This window comes from Pyrus communis, chromosome 10 (assembly GCF_963583255.1).
Source record: "Pyrus communis chromosome 10, drPyrComm1.1, whole genome shotgun sequence".
Lineage (NCBI taxonomy): Eukaryota > Viridiplantae > Streptophyta > Magnoliopsida > Rosales > Rosaceae > Pyrus > Pyrus communis.
Window position 1 is genome coordinate 2,224,553 of NC_084812.1, and position 14,445 is coordinate 2,238,997.

Consider the following 14,445-nt stretch of genomic DNA (forward strand, 5'->3'; position numbering starts at 1 on the left):
TTCTCTCTGTGCTCTGTATTGAAAACATGCGGAGTGCTCTATTTATAGAGCAACTCCAAGCACACATCTTTGACAATATAACTTCCTTCACCTCCCAAGTCAAGATTAATTTTATGGGCATTGAAAAACTACCCAATGTCTTCAGTTTCTATGTGGGCATTCATTACCCACTAGACTTTTCAACAGATTTTATGATTATAACTTATGAAGTATCCTTTGTCAGCAGTTGAAATGGAAATGTGACCGACTTTGGTGGCTTGGGTTGGCTTTTTGGCAAACTTGCAGTTGCACATGGCCTTAGGCATTAAACACAGGTTTGTCTGCTTGTGCCTTTTCCAATTGTCAAAAGACCAAAGGTCACACATTAGCCTCATAGGGCTCATTGTTCGAGACAAGGACGGAGTTGTATAGGGTCTAGGGGGCATCCGCCCCACTCAATTGTGAGTGTGTTCTTTTCCATTTCAATTCCTAAGCCCTAATTAAACTACAAATAAAAAAAATAAATTGCATTTCAATTCCAACGTTAAACACAGGTATGTCTGCTTGTGCCTTTTCCAATTGTCAAAAGACCAAAGGTCACAGATTTACCTCATAGGGCTCATTGTTCAAGACAAGGACGGAGTTGTATAGGGTCTAGGGGGCATCCGCCCCACTCAATTGTGAGTGTGTTCTTTTGCATTTCAATTCCTAAGCCCTAATTAAACTACAAATTAAAAAAATAGATTGCATTTCAATTCCAACGTTAATTCTAATTAAACTATAAAAAAAAATGGTCAAATAGAAAAAAGACAAGATGTATCCGCTAGTTTACATACTTGTGACATTACCACTAAGTCTTCTAGTTGCTATTGCCACCGTTGAAAAAACATTTTCGGCCATGAAATTTCTGAATCGATTGAGAAATCGAATGGAATATCAATGGATGAATGATAACATGATTATTTTTATAGAGAAAGATATTTGATGGTATTGGTAATGATGTTGTCATGCACCTCTTTCAAAACATGAAAACGCGTTGAAGAATACTGTAAGATGTTGTATGAAAAACTTTATAGCGTGTTTACTAACCCGTAATTGGAATGAGAATAAGGAATCCGATTCCAATTACGGATTATACTTGTATTTACTAAAATTGGGAGGAATCAAAAGTGCGTGGGGCCCACACAAAAAATGGAATCCAATTCCTGAAATTGGAGGATTTGGATTCCCAACATATACAAGGTATTTGGATTCCGGATTGCCCAAGCAATTGGAATGATAATTTTTTTCCCTTTATGCCCTTGCTTACTTTCATTATTTTCAAGATTATCCTTTTAACCCTAGACTTATTTTTCTGAAAATGCTCCTAACAATTTCTTTCCATGTCCTTCTACCTCATTAAGTATAATTCTATGCTCATTCACATTATGCACAACTCCATACATATGCCGAAGAGAAAAAACTACAACTTGAGCGAGAAACTTTAGATATTAAAGTCAATACTTAAATTTATAAAAAAATAAACAAAATCATTTTAGTGTGTCTATGAAATAAAAAAGCAATTTAATTTTTTCTTACTAAAATATTTGATTGGAGACGAGGACATTTTAGTAATCATACTGATTTATATTCCGATTCTGCTGAATTAGTAAACAGCTTCATGAAATTGTATTCCGATTCCGGACAGTTTTAGTAAACAACTTCAACAGGAATCTGATTTTGATTCCACCTCATTTCAATTCCTCCTCAATCCAATTCCTCCTCAATTCAATTCCACTCAATTTGATTACGGATTAGTAAACGCGCTATTAAGGATTAATATATAAGTGTTTTGTGTAGTAAATTCTTGAGTTTTTTAATTGTACCTTACTATTTGAGGATTCCCCCATTCTTACAAATTTCTAGCTTTGTCCATGGTTCGAGATTGACATTATTGTGGCAGTATCTCAAACCAATCACGCATTGTTATGTGTTTTAACTTTTTCATGTGACAATGTATGATTGACTTGATAATATAGCATCTTTATTGCGTAAAAATCCTTTTCTTATGGTTCGGGCACCACAAATCGCTTTGAGATTTGCCAAAAGATTTGAAAGTTGAAGCTGTAAATTGTAAACGTAATAATTCACAATTCAAAGGAAAACTTAGGACCATGTGAATATATTCATTCAATAGAAGCCATCAATTTCTCTCCGTTGGATTGGTTTAGGTTTTTTGATTGATTTTCTCAACCCAAAGAAATTTCCGTAATTTGTCGTGTTTTGTGTTGGAAGAGTCCTTCTTGGATTTTGATTTCTAATTTTTTTAATTTGTGTCTTGTTTGCTTTGAATTACTAATGTGAAATGTAACCGAATATGTTCCTATCAATTTGAAGTGTTATATGGTGTTACTGTTTACTTATATTATAACTCGTGTGTTTATAAATTATATGTGACAGTATAATAATCACTTTGAAATCAGAATTGTTATGAACAATTTAGTAGTAAAAAGATGTAAGCATGCATAAACACTTGAAACTCATGAACCATGTTTCACATTTTTGTGAATAGGTTTATTCCTACCCAAATGACGGATAAAAAAGATGAAATCGGAAAGGATACAGAGCTAGGTCATATAATGAGTCAAACATAATATTATATATCGTCGTCATCTATATTAGTTAAATTTAAAAATTTTTACTTACAAGTGGGAAAAAAAAAAATCATTGAATCATAGTATTAGTTGGTATCATAACCGTATATTTTTTTTTAAAATCACATTGCACCGGCAGTCGTGAGGCGTCAAGCCCTTTGCAGGATATTTAATTTCATTCGACTATGTCAAGTTGTCTACTTTGCTCTGTTCATTCTTTCATCTTAATTAGTATAAATGAGTCGGTCACATGGATACACCTCCCTGTCTTTGTCTCTCTGTCTCCCTCTCCATCTCTCTCATGCCGCATGGCATTACTGGAAGATTAAGTTGTCATGGGACTCACGTGCGAAGTTGTTCTTTTACTAATGTAAAAACTATTGAGCATTGAGGTTACTACAACATACCAATATAAAGCTCCAAGTCCGGCCTGGATCGTTGTAACGAGCAAGCGAACAACCCTCCTTTGGTTTGAGACCATCTCTGATCAGACTAGCGCGCAGTGCCTTCTCCTTCTCACGAACAATATCTTCGGTAGGCTTCCCACTGAACTTCAGAACTGCACAATGCCTTCTTCCACCTTTTTCAAGCTAATTGTTTCTTGATTGGGATCTGGTAAGCTGTGCAGAGATGTTTTCTTGTTATTAGCTGCTCACATGGAATGAAAGTACAACCTCATCGCTTATGAATGCATAGCGATTTTACAATGAAAAAATGAATCTCACCTGCTTATGTCCTTGTCCAGTGGAAGACATATTTTGATGGATACTTTGGAAAGTTCGGCATCAGATGCCTCAGTGAAGACGGGAGTAGTCATCGCTATCTTCTCCATTTTCGAGTTCTTTCCAAAGATGTACCTAAACAGATTCCATCATCCAAATCCTACCAAGTGAAGAAGAACGAGAAAAGAAAAACATGATTGGCTAGGGATAACGCTCACCCAGTAACATGACCGAAACCAGCTGACCCGGACAGCTTGTCTGCTGATCCTTGTACCACTACATAAGGTGCATACTTTCTTACCAGTGGAATCAAGACATGCATGGTAATTCGATCCTAGGCACCAAATGTGGCCTTAAGTTTTTACGAATACAACAAGACTCATTCGAGGAAAAGCAAACACACTTCATAGTTTGCAGTTCTTTTTAGTATATCATATTTGGGTGTTTCCAAGTCTGGAGTTTTGTAAATCCTCAGCTGCAGAGGTTTTACATACAAAAAGGGCAAGAATCTCTACAAACGTTCAAGGTTTAAGGTTTTTGCAAGTGAATAATGAGACTGCAGTACCTGCTTGAATACATGCAACAAACCTTGTAAGGAAAAGTAGTCGTTCTTCTTTATAGAATCCCAGAAGTCCTACACATCAAAGGATGGTGAATTACTAAAGTTGTTATAGATAGTACCAATTCGTCTCTGGACAAGACGTTTGTTCTTTATTGCATTATCGACATTACCAAATCAATACAAATAATGACATTAGACAGGGGAGGTCCTACCACATGGCTGCAGAACTTCCCGTTCTCGGGGTTGATGCCCATGACAGAGGTTCCAGTGAAGATCAATTCTGGTCTCCAGGGTAGAGGGATGAACTTCATAACCATAGTCCACCTTGTAGCGACTTCATATGGTCCTGTCTATAGCAACTTTGTCAGTAAAACCAGGCAGTCCACATAAAATTGTAGTATTCTTCAAGTGTGATCAACACGAATGCTTAATTACAAATTTCAACAGTACCATTCCATTGAAGGTATTGTTTCTCTAATTCAAATAGTTACTTGGCCTGACCCAACAACGTCAACAAAAAAATTAAAAAAACGATAAAATCTAAAATGCTAGTGACACTATTTCATTAGTTTTGTGATAAAACGATATTCTAATATACTCCAATTATGGGGAATAAAATTGGAACTTAAGTGCAAACAAGCAAACATGTTGTCGTGACCAATTGAGTAAGCAAAAACGGTTACCTGTTTGACCCTGTGCAACTTGAACTTGGGCGTGAATACAATCTTCAAGAAGGCTATTTTCAACAAGTACCCAGTTATAGTGTCATGCTTGGTGATTGGGTCCCTGAACTTCACATGCTCATCATACGCCGTCCGATCAATTCCCTGATCATCAAAAAGATGAACCAGATCCTCGTACAAAAACCCTACCAATCGTTCCACGTCAAACGTTGATTTTGGCGGGTTTTGGTCCACTAAGCTTAGCCTAACAGCCCATTTGGAGTTTTGGGCTAAGTGTTTGAGTTTCAAAGGTTAAGGGCGGGGGCAGGGCAGTAGTTTGGACTTAGTGGTGCTCAGCCGCCGGAAACTGACACACGCGGTGGGGATTAATGGCCGAAAGATTTGGTCTGAAAGTTGTGTGCTGATCATTTTGTGGCTGAGCTGCTAAGGTTCTGGTGGTTGTGTTAGTTCTGGTCGAATGCAGGACTTTGGTTTTGGCATTTGAAATCTTAGCCAAAAATTGATTGGTTGGTATTGAGTTTTGAAAAGTGTCATCCACCCTACCATTCAGAATCCCAGATGGATGTGTTGGCTATCTGATATTTAGTTATAGGACCCTTCTAAAATGAATGGCCTCCAGTGGCTTTATGTGGCAACAGATGGACAGTAGAATTTCATTGGGTGTGTTTGTTGCGCTGGACTATCTTGGACTGGATTAGTTTTAAGAACTAAACTGGACTGGTTTAGACTAGACTAAGTTGGATTAACTTAGTGAAGCATTTAGTACAATGTTGAATTAAGAAGCTGGATAATAACAAATTCTAATATTATATTATTTAATCTATAAATTATTAATATTTTATTATAATCTGATCTTTTTTTCCATCTTTTCCTACCATTTCCATCTCAGTCTCTCCCTCTTTTCTTAGTTCTTCGTCCTTCGTCCTTCGTCCCACCCTTTCCCTCTTTTTTCCTCCCAAACCTCTCGATTCCTGTCTCTCTCTCATTCCCGGTCAAACTCCTTATCGATTCCAGTCTCTATTTCTGTGTCCTCCCTCCCTCTCTAGCTATGCACTGTTCGAACGGAACCTCACTGCTCCATTTTTTCCGACGAGTTGCAGGTTTCCCGCCGTGTTTTCTGGCCAACCCTCGTTGAATTGGATGAAATTAGCACTGCCAAAAAATTCCTCACCATCTCTGAACTAAGATCTTAGCTTTGCATGCTCGAATCTGTCATGGATTTGAAGAAGCCCAAACAGGCTGAGACTTCCAGGCCATTTTCCGGCCACATTCGGCCTCGATTCAGGTAGAATCGTAATCTTGTCACTCGCAGCTTCAATTTGGTATATTTTATATGAAAGTTGGTTGTGAAATGGATCTGAAAGAGAGTCGAATCGGAAAGTTAATGATTGATCTAGTGACCGAAGATGACGAGGAGTCTATCGAGAGTGGTCATTAAGCATGACGAGGATGAGAGAGGGGATAGTCTTAGCTAGTCCCACGGTTTTTGGGGGGCTTCGCTAAGATCGGCTAGCCCATGATTTAGTCTAGGCGAGTGAGACTTAGTCTCGTTAAATCTAATCCCTACTGGGAACAAACTTGGGACTGGACTAATTCTTAGTCATGTCCAGTCCAATGAATTTTAGTGAGGGCAAACAAACGGCCCCTTAGTGTATAAACTATGTTAATGGGGTTTCCTTATTTGGAGATGACGTTGTATGGTAGTAATATATTAAGTCAATCATATATTGTTATGTCAAAAATTAATAACAGCGTAGATAAGTTGTATGTCGGGGTGGCCACAAAGGTACAAGATTTTGTTCATAATCTATGGCTATACTCTATATTCCAAAGCATTTAAGCAAAAGATGGAGGGTCAAGGTTGTTGAGAAGAATCCCACATTGATGGGATGAGAGATTTTGTTCAACTTTCGTTATGGTATCAGTGCTAGGTTGTCACAGGTTTGAAGCCTAATCCCTGCATGGGCTCCACGTCACCTCGTTTGTGTGTGTTAACATGTTAGGCTTAAAAATTCTTCATACGTGAGGAGGCGCATTGAGAATGAATTCCACGTTGATGGGAGGATGGACCTTGTATGAACTTATAAGTAAGTTGTGTTACTCCCCTCTCCCCATATTGTCGTTACGGTAGAACCTCAACTTTCTTCAAAAACATCCTTTGATCTATGACTAGCTCCATCATTAAATGTTAAAATAAATAACAGTGCATGTATGATTTGAAATATAGTTACAGTGTTATTCTAGATGCTGCATATGTGGTATTAGTGCATGCATACAAAATTTATGATTAAGCTGGACCACGTTAATGGTGTATATAGTGGGCATATTTCATATGCATGCAGTGGTAAAACACAACTTTGAAGCACAACTCCACACTCTCACCACGCGACGAATTGTGGAGAAACAAGCCCAGCAAACTTCATCACTCTATATGGCGACATACAAAGCTCACTTATTCATATCAAATCCAAACTTCATAAACCAAACTCCAAATTTGCTCTTGTTCTTTCTTTGATTTCAAATACAGTCCAAACTAGAGCAAAAAAAGATATGTTTCCCCTTTCAAAATTGATGATAAGTGCCTCGTGGTGCAAGAAGCATGGAGACGACGACGATGGATACGATTATGCCCTGGCAGCATGCATGGAAGGTGTCCACAATGACGATGATTTGGATTATGGCTATGCTACAACAGCATCCATGGAAGGTGATGATGACGACGATGATGATGGTGCACCTGCTGCATAAGAAATAATTGGTAGTAGTTTTCTTTTTCATGTTTTAATGCAGGCTAATTATTTTTGATGAATTGAGGAATTGAGGAATTATAATGTGCTAGTAGTAGTTTTCTTTTTCTGTTACACTGAAAAATTTCTCACATAAGTGGGCAATTTTATTATAACACTTGATTTATCGGACTGTGTTTCTGGTACATTGAAAAATTTCTCATAGAAGTGGGCATATTAAGAGTATTATAAGCACGTGGTACTAATTAATAAGTTATCTGGAAGGATTGAACCCCAATTAAGAAGAAAATTAGCCACTTACTAGCAACGGCAAGGAGAAAGCAAAAGGTGGAATATTGGATTGGGATGTGAGTGGAGTACACGTAGGGGTTCTTGTATATATCTGGTGCTTTGGCATTGCTCCATCCACTTTTTCCTTGCCCTGCCCGTCATGTGCCAAAACTTCTAAACCTACTTTTCTCTACCTTAAATATTTCTAGCCGTCCAGTGATCCGATATTGGCATCGTGGTTTTCCACTGGAAACGTCCTTGGTTTTCTTCAAAATGCAGCTCATGCTTTTCCACTGTCCTATTACGTGTCGGTAGGGTTACACAACAACTTTTGTTTCCCTGGGGCCTGGACTGAAAATACTTTGCTTTCAGATGAGACATAAAGAGTATTTCACTAATCAAAACAATTTCTAAGTCAATAATTGAATCACCAGTCAGGTCCCCAAAGAGGGATCCAGATAGCATTTTTGTCCATTTCATCTCATTTTAATGGACGTGGATGACTGGCTTTTGTTGACTGAAGGAGCTTGACTTGGGTTTAGGTATTTCAGTATCATCGTTTCGGCAACACAAACACAACCGCTGCCGTTTTTTCAGTAGTGATCCGAACCACTACAGTGCCATAACAATGGATACCGCCATGACAGCCCGCGAAGCCTCCTCTTCATCCTCCTCCAAGTCAAAACTTTGGAATTACGACTTGTTCTTGAGCTTCAGAGGTGAAGACACGCGTAAGGGCTTCACAGGCCACCTCCACGCGGCATTAAAAGACAAGGGATACCAGGCTTATATGGATGAGGACGATCTAAAAAGAGGGGAAGAAATAAAAGAGGAACTGTTCCAGGCAATCGAAGGGTCGAGAATCTCCATCATTGTCTTCTCAAAGAGGTATGCGGATTCAAGTTGGTGTCTTGACTAGCTGGTGAAGATCATGGAGAGCAGATCCAAACTGGGGCGACATGTATTGCCAATATTCTATCATGTTGATCCTTCACATGTCAGGAAGCAGGACGGAGATTTAGCCGAAGCATTTCTGAAGCACGAAGAGGGCATGGGTGAAGAAACAGATGGCAAGAAACGTGAAGCTAAACAAGAAAGGGTAAAGCAGTGGAGAAAGGCTCTTACAGAAGCTGCAAACTTGTCTGGCCACCATCTTCATATCACTGATAATGGGTAATCATTCAGCTGCTTTTCAAGATTTGAAACATTTTAGTGAATGACTTAAATCTCTCGTATAATTAACATGCTTAATTAACGAGAAATTTTTTATTGTGACGGGAACACGGATGGTACACTACGTGTTTTTATGTAAGTGGTCAAAAATTTTATTTTTAAAGTTATTAACATTTTAACACATATATCCCACCATTTGTATAGTGACACGTGGTGTACCATCTCGTGTGCTGGTCACATTGAAAAATCTCTCCTTAATTAACATTTCACATGAGCTCAAAAATAATTAGCATGCTTAATTAATACACCTTAATTTCTCATACAAAACCATACCGTAATTGGAATTTAATTAATGAATGCTTTCGTTCTTTTATTCAAGTTGGTCACACAATCACATACTAGCTAGTAGCTAGCTAGTTAGTGTGAGTGTGTGTGTGTGTGTGTGTGTGTGTGTGTGTGTATGAAGGAAAGAAGGAAAGAAAATTGTTTATGTACTATTGAGCCTTCATTGATTCCCAATAATGTTTACGAATTCAATTTTCAGGCGAGAAGCAAATCTTATTAGAGAAATTGTTGACAATATTATTACGAAATGACTTATCACAAACAAACTACGAGTGGCCAAGCACCCAGTTGGTATTAATTCTCGTATTCAAGATATTATCAATCATCTTTCAAGTGACAGATTAAATGTTGTCATGGTTGGAATTTGGGGGATGGGTGGATTGGGTAAAACAACAGCTGCCAAAGCCATTTATAATCAAATTCATCATAAGTTCCAATTCAAAAGTTTCCTGCCTGACGTCAGCAACACTGCAAGTAAACATGGTCTAGTTTATTTGCAAGAAAAACTTATTTCTGACATCTTAAAAACAAAGTCTGTAATAAGCAGTGTTGATGAAGGTATCAATCTGATAAAAGATCAATTTTCACATAGAAGCTTTGGAGCTCTTTAGTTGGCATGCCTTTGGGAATAGTTGGCCTAACGAAGGATATATTGAACTCTCAAAAAAGGTTGTTTCTTATTGTGGAGGTTTGCCACTAGCCCTTGAAGTTTTAGGTTCTTTTTTGGTTGACAGAACCAAAGCAGAGTGGAAAAATCAATTGAATAAATTGAAAAGAAAACCTGAAGGAAAAATAATAAAACCACTAAGAATAAGCTTTGAAGGGTTAGATAACACACAAAATGCTATATTCCTTGACATATCTTGTTTCTTTATTGGAAAGGACAAGGATTATGTTGCAAAAGTATTAGATGGATGTGAATTTTTTGCAACAATAGGAATCAGTGTCCTGCGTGAACGATGCCTTGTAACTGTTGAAGACAACAAGTTGAATATGCATGATTTGCTTCGGGAAATGGCCAGAGTAGTCATTTCTGAAAAATTCCTTGGTCACCCTGGAAAATGATGTAGGTTGTGGGATGATCGAGAGGTCATCGATGTATTGAAAAATAAATCTGTAAGTACATTCCCAATAAAATTTTGAATTAATGCATTGTACTAGAAAAGCTTACATGTAACCTAAGTATGTGTATTATAAACTAAACAACATTCATGTGTAGATATGCATTTGCTTTAAGAAGCTCAATTTGGCAAAATCACGTGTGTGTGTGTGTGTATATATATATATATGCAGATTATCCTTTTTCTTACTCATTTAACCTTTTTTTGTTAACAGGGAACTCGAAAAGTTGAAGGACTTGCTCTATATTCCCGAAGCTACATAGATTACGGTAGTTACGATAGTTTCAGAACAAAAGCATTTGCCAAAATGAAGAAACTGAGATTGCTTCAGCTTAGCTACGTAGAGCTCAAAGGAGAATACAAACATCTTCCCAAAGAGTTAATATGGTTGCATTGGGAAGGATGCCCTTTAAAGTCCATACCAGATGACTTTTTTAATCAACCAAGTCTAGTTGTTTTACACATGCAGGAAAGCAAACTGGTACAAGCTTGGGAGGGTTCTAAGGTACAATGAATTACACCTGATGATGTTATGTTTCTATTTGTTTTTTGGATTTCTTTTATTTTTTATTTTTTATAACATCTTCATTTCGGATATTAATTCAATTTTCTTTTGATTTTCTGCAACAGTCGCTACATCACTTAAAAACCCTTGATCTCAACTATTCCTTTTCCTTACAGAAATCACCGGACTTCTCACAAGTCCCAAATCTTGAAGAGTTGCTATTGGAATACTGTATTAGTTTGTCCGAGATTCACCCCTCCATTGGTCATCTTAAAAGACTTTCTTTGTTGAACCTTAGACAATGTATTAAGCTTATTTCTCTTCCAAGGGATTTCTATAAATTGAAATCTGTTGAGACTCTTCTTCTCAATTACTGTTCAGAATTCATTGAACTGCATGAGGATATAGGGGAGATGATATCACTGAGAACACTTGAAGCAGAGTATACAGCCATAAGAGAAGTACCACCGTCCATGGTAGGATTGAAGAATCTCACTCGTTTATCTCTGGAGGGTACTATGAGGGGTATTCAATTGCCTCCTTCTTTAAGAGAATTCGATCTCACATACGGTGCATTAGATGATGCAATTAAGGATCTTGGCAGTCTAATTTATTTACAACATTTGCATCTTCAAGGCAACAAGTTTCATAGCTTACCAAACCTCAGTGGTCTTTCAAAGCTCGAAATATTGTGGTTAAATGGAAGCAGGTATCTTCGTACAACCCCTGATTTACCAACAAATTTGAAAGTTCTGTTTGCCAATGATTGCCCTGCATTGGAAACAATGCCGGACTTTTCAGAAATGTCAAATACGAGAGAACTGGACGTAAGTGATTCAGCCAAACTCACTGAGGTTCCAGGCTTGGATAAGTCATTAAACTCCATGGCGTGGATTGATATGCATGGCTGCCCCAATCTCACAGCTGATTTTAGGAAGAACATCCTACAGGTATCTCTCACTCCCTCTCATTGCCTTCCTATTGTGCGCATACATGTATATATATATGACACTTGTATTGTATATATAGGGATGGACTTCTTGCGGATCTGGCGGCATTGCTCTGCATGGGAATTATGTTCCTGATTGGTTTGAGTTTGTCAACGAAGGTGCTAAAGTTAGTTTTGATATTCCCCCGACTGATGATCGTAATTTGGAAGGGCTAACTCTGTTCTGCTTGTTTCGTGTATACAAAACAAAACATTTACCTCGTCTTGACATTACTGTTATAAGTAATACCAAGCATACTAAGTTGCAGGCCTACAAAACCAGAGGAGCTATGGGTATGAATTATGAAGATGATTATCTTTGGCAGGGACAACTCTCGAACAATGAGCTCAATTTGCAAGGTGGGGATAAAGTTGATATAGTTTTTGAATATCCATGGGCGAATTGGAGTTATTCTGTTAAAATGATGAGAACAGGGGTTAATCTAGTATGGGACAAACTTATGAAGGAAAATATGCATGATTTGGACGACGCTAGAATCGATTTTGACTGGGATCCAGATGAGGGAGGACCAAGCCATGACGCATCTGATAAACTCGTCTGTGCAGAATGAGCATTGAGCAGGCATCAAGAAGCAGAAAGTACCTTAGTTCCAGGAACGACTTTGTCAGGATTGCCGGGGTATGAGAGTACTCCACAGCTGTGGCCGTCGTCAGGGATCGTCGGGCATCAAAAGCCGCCGACGACTCAAATTACTCGAAAAATCCACCGTACTGCTTTTAGCAACGTCCCTTACCCAAGCCATTTGATAACAAAACACAAAGGCAAGACCACATTTTTCTTTCTCTTTATCTATTTTCTCAGCAACCAAACAGAGGACAAGAAAAATTAACGAGAAATACAGAGAGGTGTGATTTACCTGGAGGACTTTGGGGCCGAGGAGGTGAGAGGACCTTAGGAGCGAATGTGGGTCGGGCATGGACCTGGCGGAGATGGATTTAAGGTTCATGTTGGTGAGCTCGGCTTCCATTGAGTTCACTACCGTACGCGTGTCGTCGTACAAGGCGGGGTGGATCAGGATCTTCTCCTCCACTTGTTCGAGGTTGCCGAAGCACCATCATCTGGTTCTTAGGGTTTCGATTGCGGCGTCGGAAGAGGCGCCGGAACTCCCCTCCATATTTTTGGTGCCAGTTTGCCGCGTAGTGTGATTTTGGGGGTTTTCCGAATTTTGCAACAGGAAACGGGGGTCTCTCCTTTTCTTTTTGGAAGTAATTTTCTAGGTAGAAAATTCTATGTGTTTCTTATATTAGAGATCCATAGGCGACTAATATATATGAAAATTGAAATGACGTTTATCGTATGATTACACGAGTAATAGTTATTTAGATTGATAAAATTTCAGTGTTTATCGAATGACATGGTTTGTCTATTACTACATGTTTTGAATTTGGTTGAATTTTAGTATACTTCATGTTTAAAGAGGGAGAAAATTTAAATACGAAAGTTGCTAGCATGTGTTCCAAAGAGAAAAGCTACAATTAATTGTTTCTACCATAATATTGAAAAGCAAATATGGCTTTTTCTTTAATGTGGATCTTTTGCAAAACTTGAATCTAGCCGTCCAATGATCAGATAATGGCATCGTGGTTTTCCACTGGAAACGTCCTTCCCTTGGTATTTTTTTCAAAAAACAGCTCCTACTTTTCCACCGTCCTATTACGTGTTGGTAGGGTTACAGGACCACTTTTGTTTCACCGGGGCCTCAATTGAAGGTGCTTTGCTTTCAGAGGAGACTTAAAAGAGTATTTCACTAATCAGAACAATTTCGAGTCAATAATTGAATCACCGGTCAGGTCTGCGGAGAGGGATCCATAGAGCATTTTGGTCCATTCCATCTCATTTCAATAATTGAATGAGTTAAATCTCTCATATAATTAACATGTTTAATTAACATTTTACAGAAGCTGAACATTAATTAGCATGCTTAATTAATACACCTTAATTTCTCATATTAATGTGAACCTTTCCAGATCCATCTCCAAATTAGCTTATAAATGGAGCTACTTTTTAAGCTTTTGGATTTCTTGCTTATGTGTGAAGCACAAGTTGACCTGGAGTGATTCCAAATTTCCAAGTCGCCTTCGGTGTGATGCCAGAATTTATCCAATTGCCCTATTGGAGTGATTCCAATGCACCTTTGGCGTGATCCCAAAGGCCAGAGTGATTCCGGATCTCTCTTTCGTTTCCATCTCTTCTTATTGTTACATACTCTAGATAAGATACATGGTCACTAGTGCAATCAAAAACCTTTTTCTAAGAATAAGATAATTAAGCATCCAAGTCAAAGAAAATCAAACCCCTAGCTTCACCAGCATCTGGATTTTCTTTCTCTAAGGATTGAAACTGTCTTTACTGAATTCGGATTATCGCACCAAAATTTGTGTCTAGGATTAGATGAAGAGAGCAAATGGACTAGATACTTAGCTCAGCAATGTCATACCCCAAGACCAATGACTAATGCAAGTTAGAATGTACCAATCAAATAATGGGGTTTAAGGAATGCATTTCAGAATACTTAATACCAAAAATGTTGATTCCAAGTTGAGCATGGATTGGAGAGAAGAAGCTATCCACAAAGTGAATAAACCACCACGCGATATAGAAAGTGATCGCTATTGGAAATACAACACACTGCAATGGAACAAATAGTGAGTAGCTAATATGATATATATGTGTAAAAGAATGATGTATAATTGAT

At 38.1% G+C, this 14,445-nt stretch overlaps 1 protein-coding gene and 2 pseudogenes across 1 annotated transcript; 1 reads left to right on the forward strand and 2 right to left on the reverse strand.

Moving 5' to 3' along the window:
* The window catches only part of LOC137747109 (heme-binding-like protein At3g10130, chloroplastic), a 28,332-nt pseudogene extending 23,318 nt beyond the window's left edge, over positions 1 to 5,014 (reverse strand).
* LOC137746918 (uncharacterized) lies at positions 3,714 to 5,565 on the reverse strand. The gene is made up of 5 exons (XM_068486928.1): positions 5,455 to 5,565; positions 4,580 to 4,723; positions 4,067 to 4,246; positions 3,900 to 3,968; positions 3,714 to 3,809 (listed from the first exon to the last, which is right to left on the reverse strand). Exons 1-5 carry the CDS (start codon positions 5,563 to 5,565, stop codon positions 3,714 to 3,716), a joined length of 600 nt encoding a protein of 199 aa, XP_068343029.1.
* A 2,563-nt stretch (positions 5,566 to 8,128) lies between these two features.
* LOC137747110 (disease resistance protein RUN1-like) lies at positions 8,129 to 12,337 on the forward strand (annotated as a pseudogene).
* The last annotated feature ends 2,108 nt before the right edge of the window (positions 12,338 to 14,445 follow it).

What these genes read in the sequence shown, in the direction of transcription:
- LOC137746918 (XM_068486928.1), bottom strand. Translation starts at nt 5,565, where the DNA reads ATGAGAGAGAGACAGGAATCGAGAGGTTTGGGAGGAAAAAAGAGGGAA. An exon ending in AGTTGCACAGGGTCAAACAG is followed by an intron (nt 4,247 to 4,579) that starts GTAACCGTTTTT and finishes AAGTTGCTATAG; the next exon opens with ACAGGACCATATGAAGTCGC. An exon ending in TCATTATTTGTATTGATTTG is followed by an intron (nt 3,969 to 4,066) that starts GTAATGTCGATA and finishes TTTGATGTGTAG; the next exon opens with GACTTCTGGGATTCTATAAA.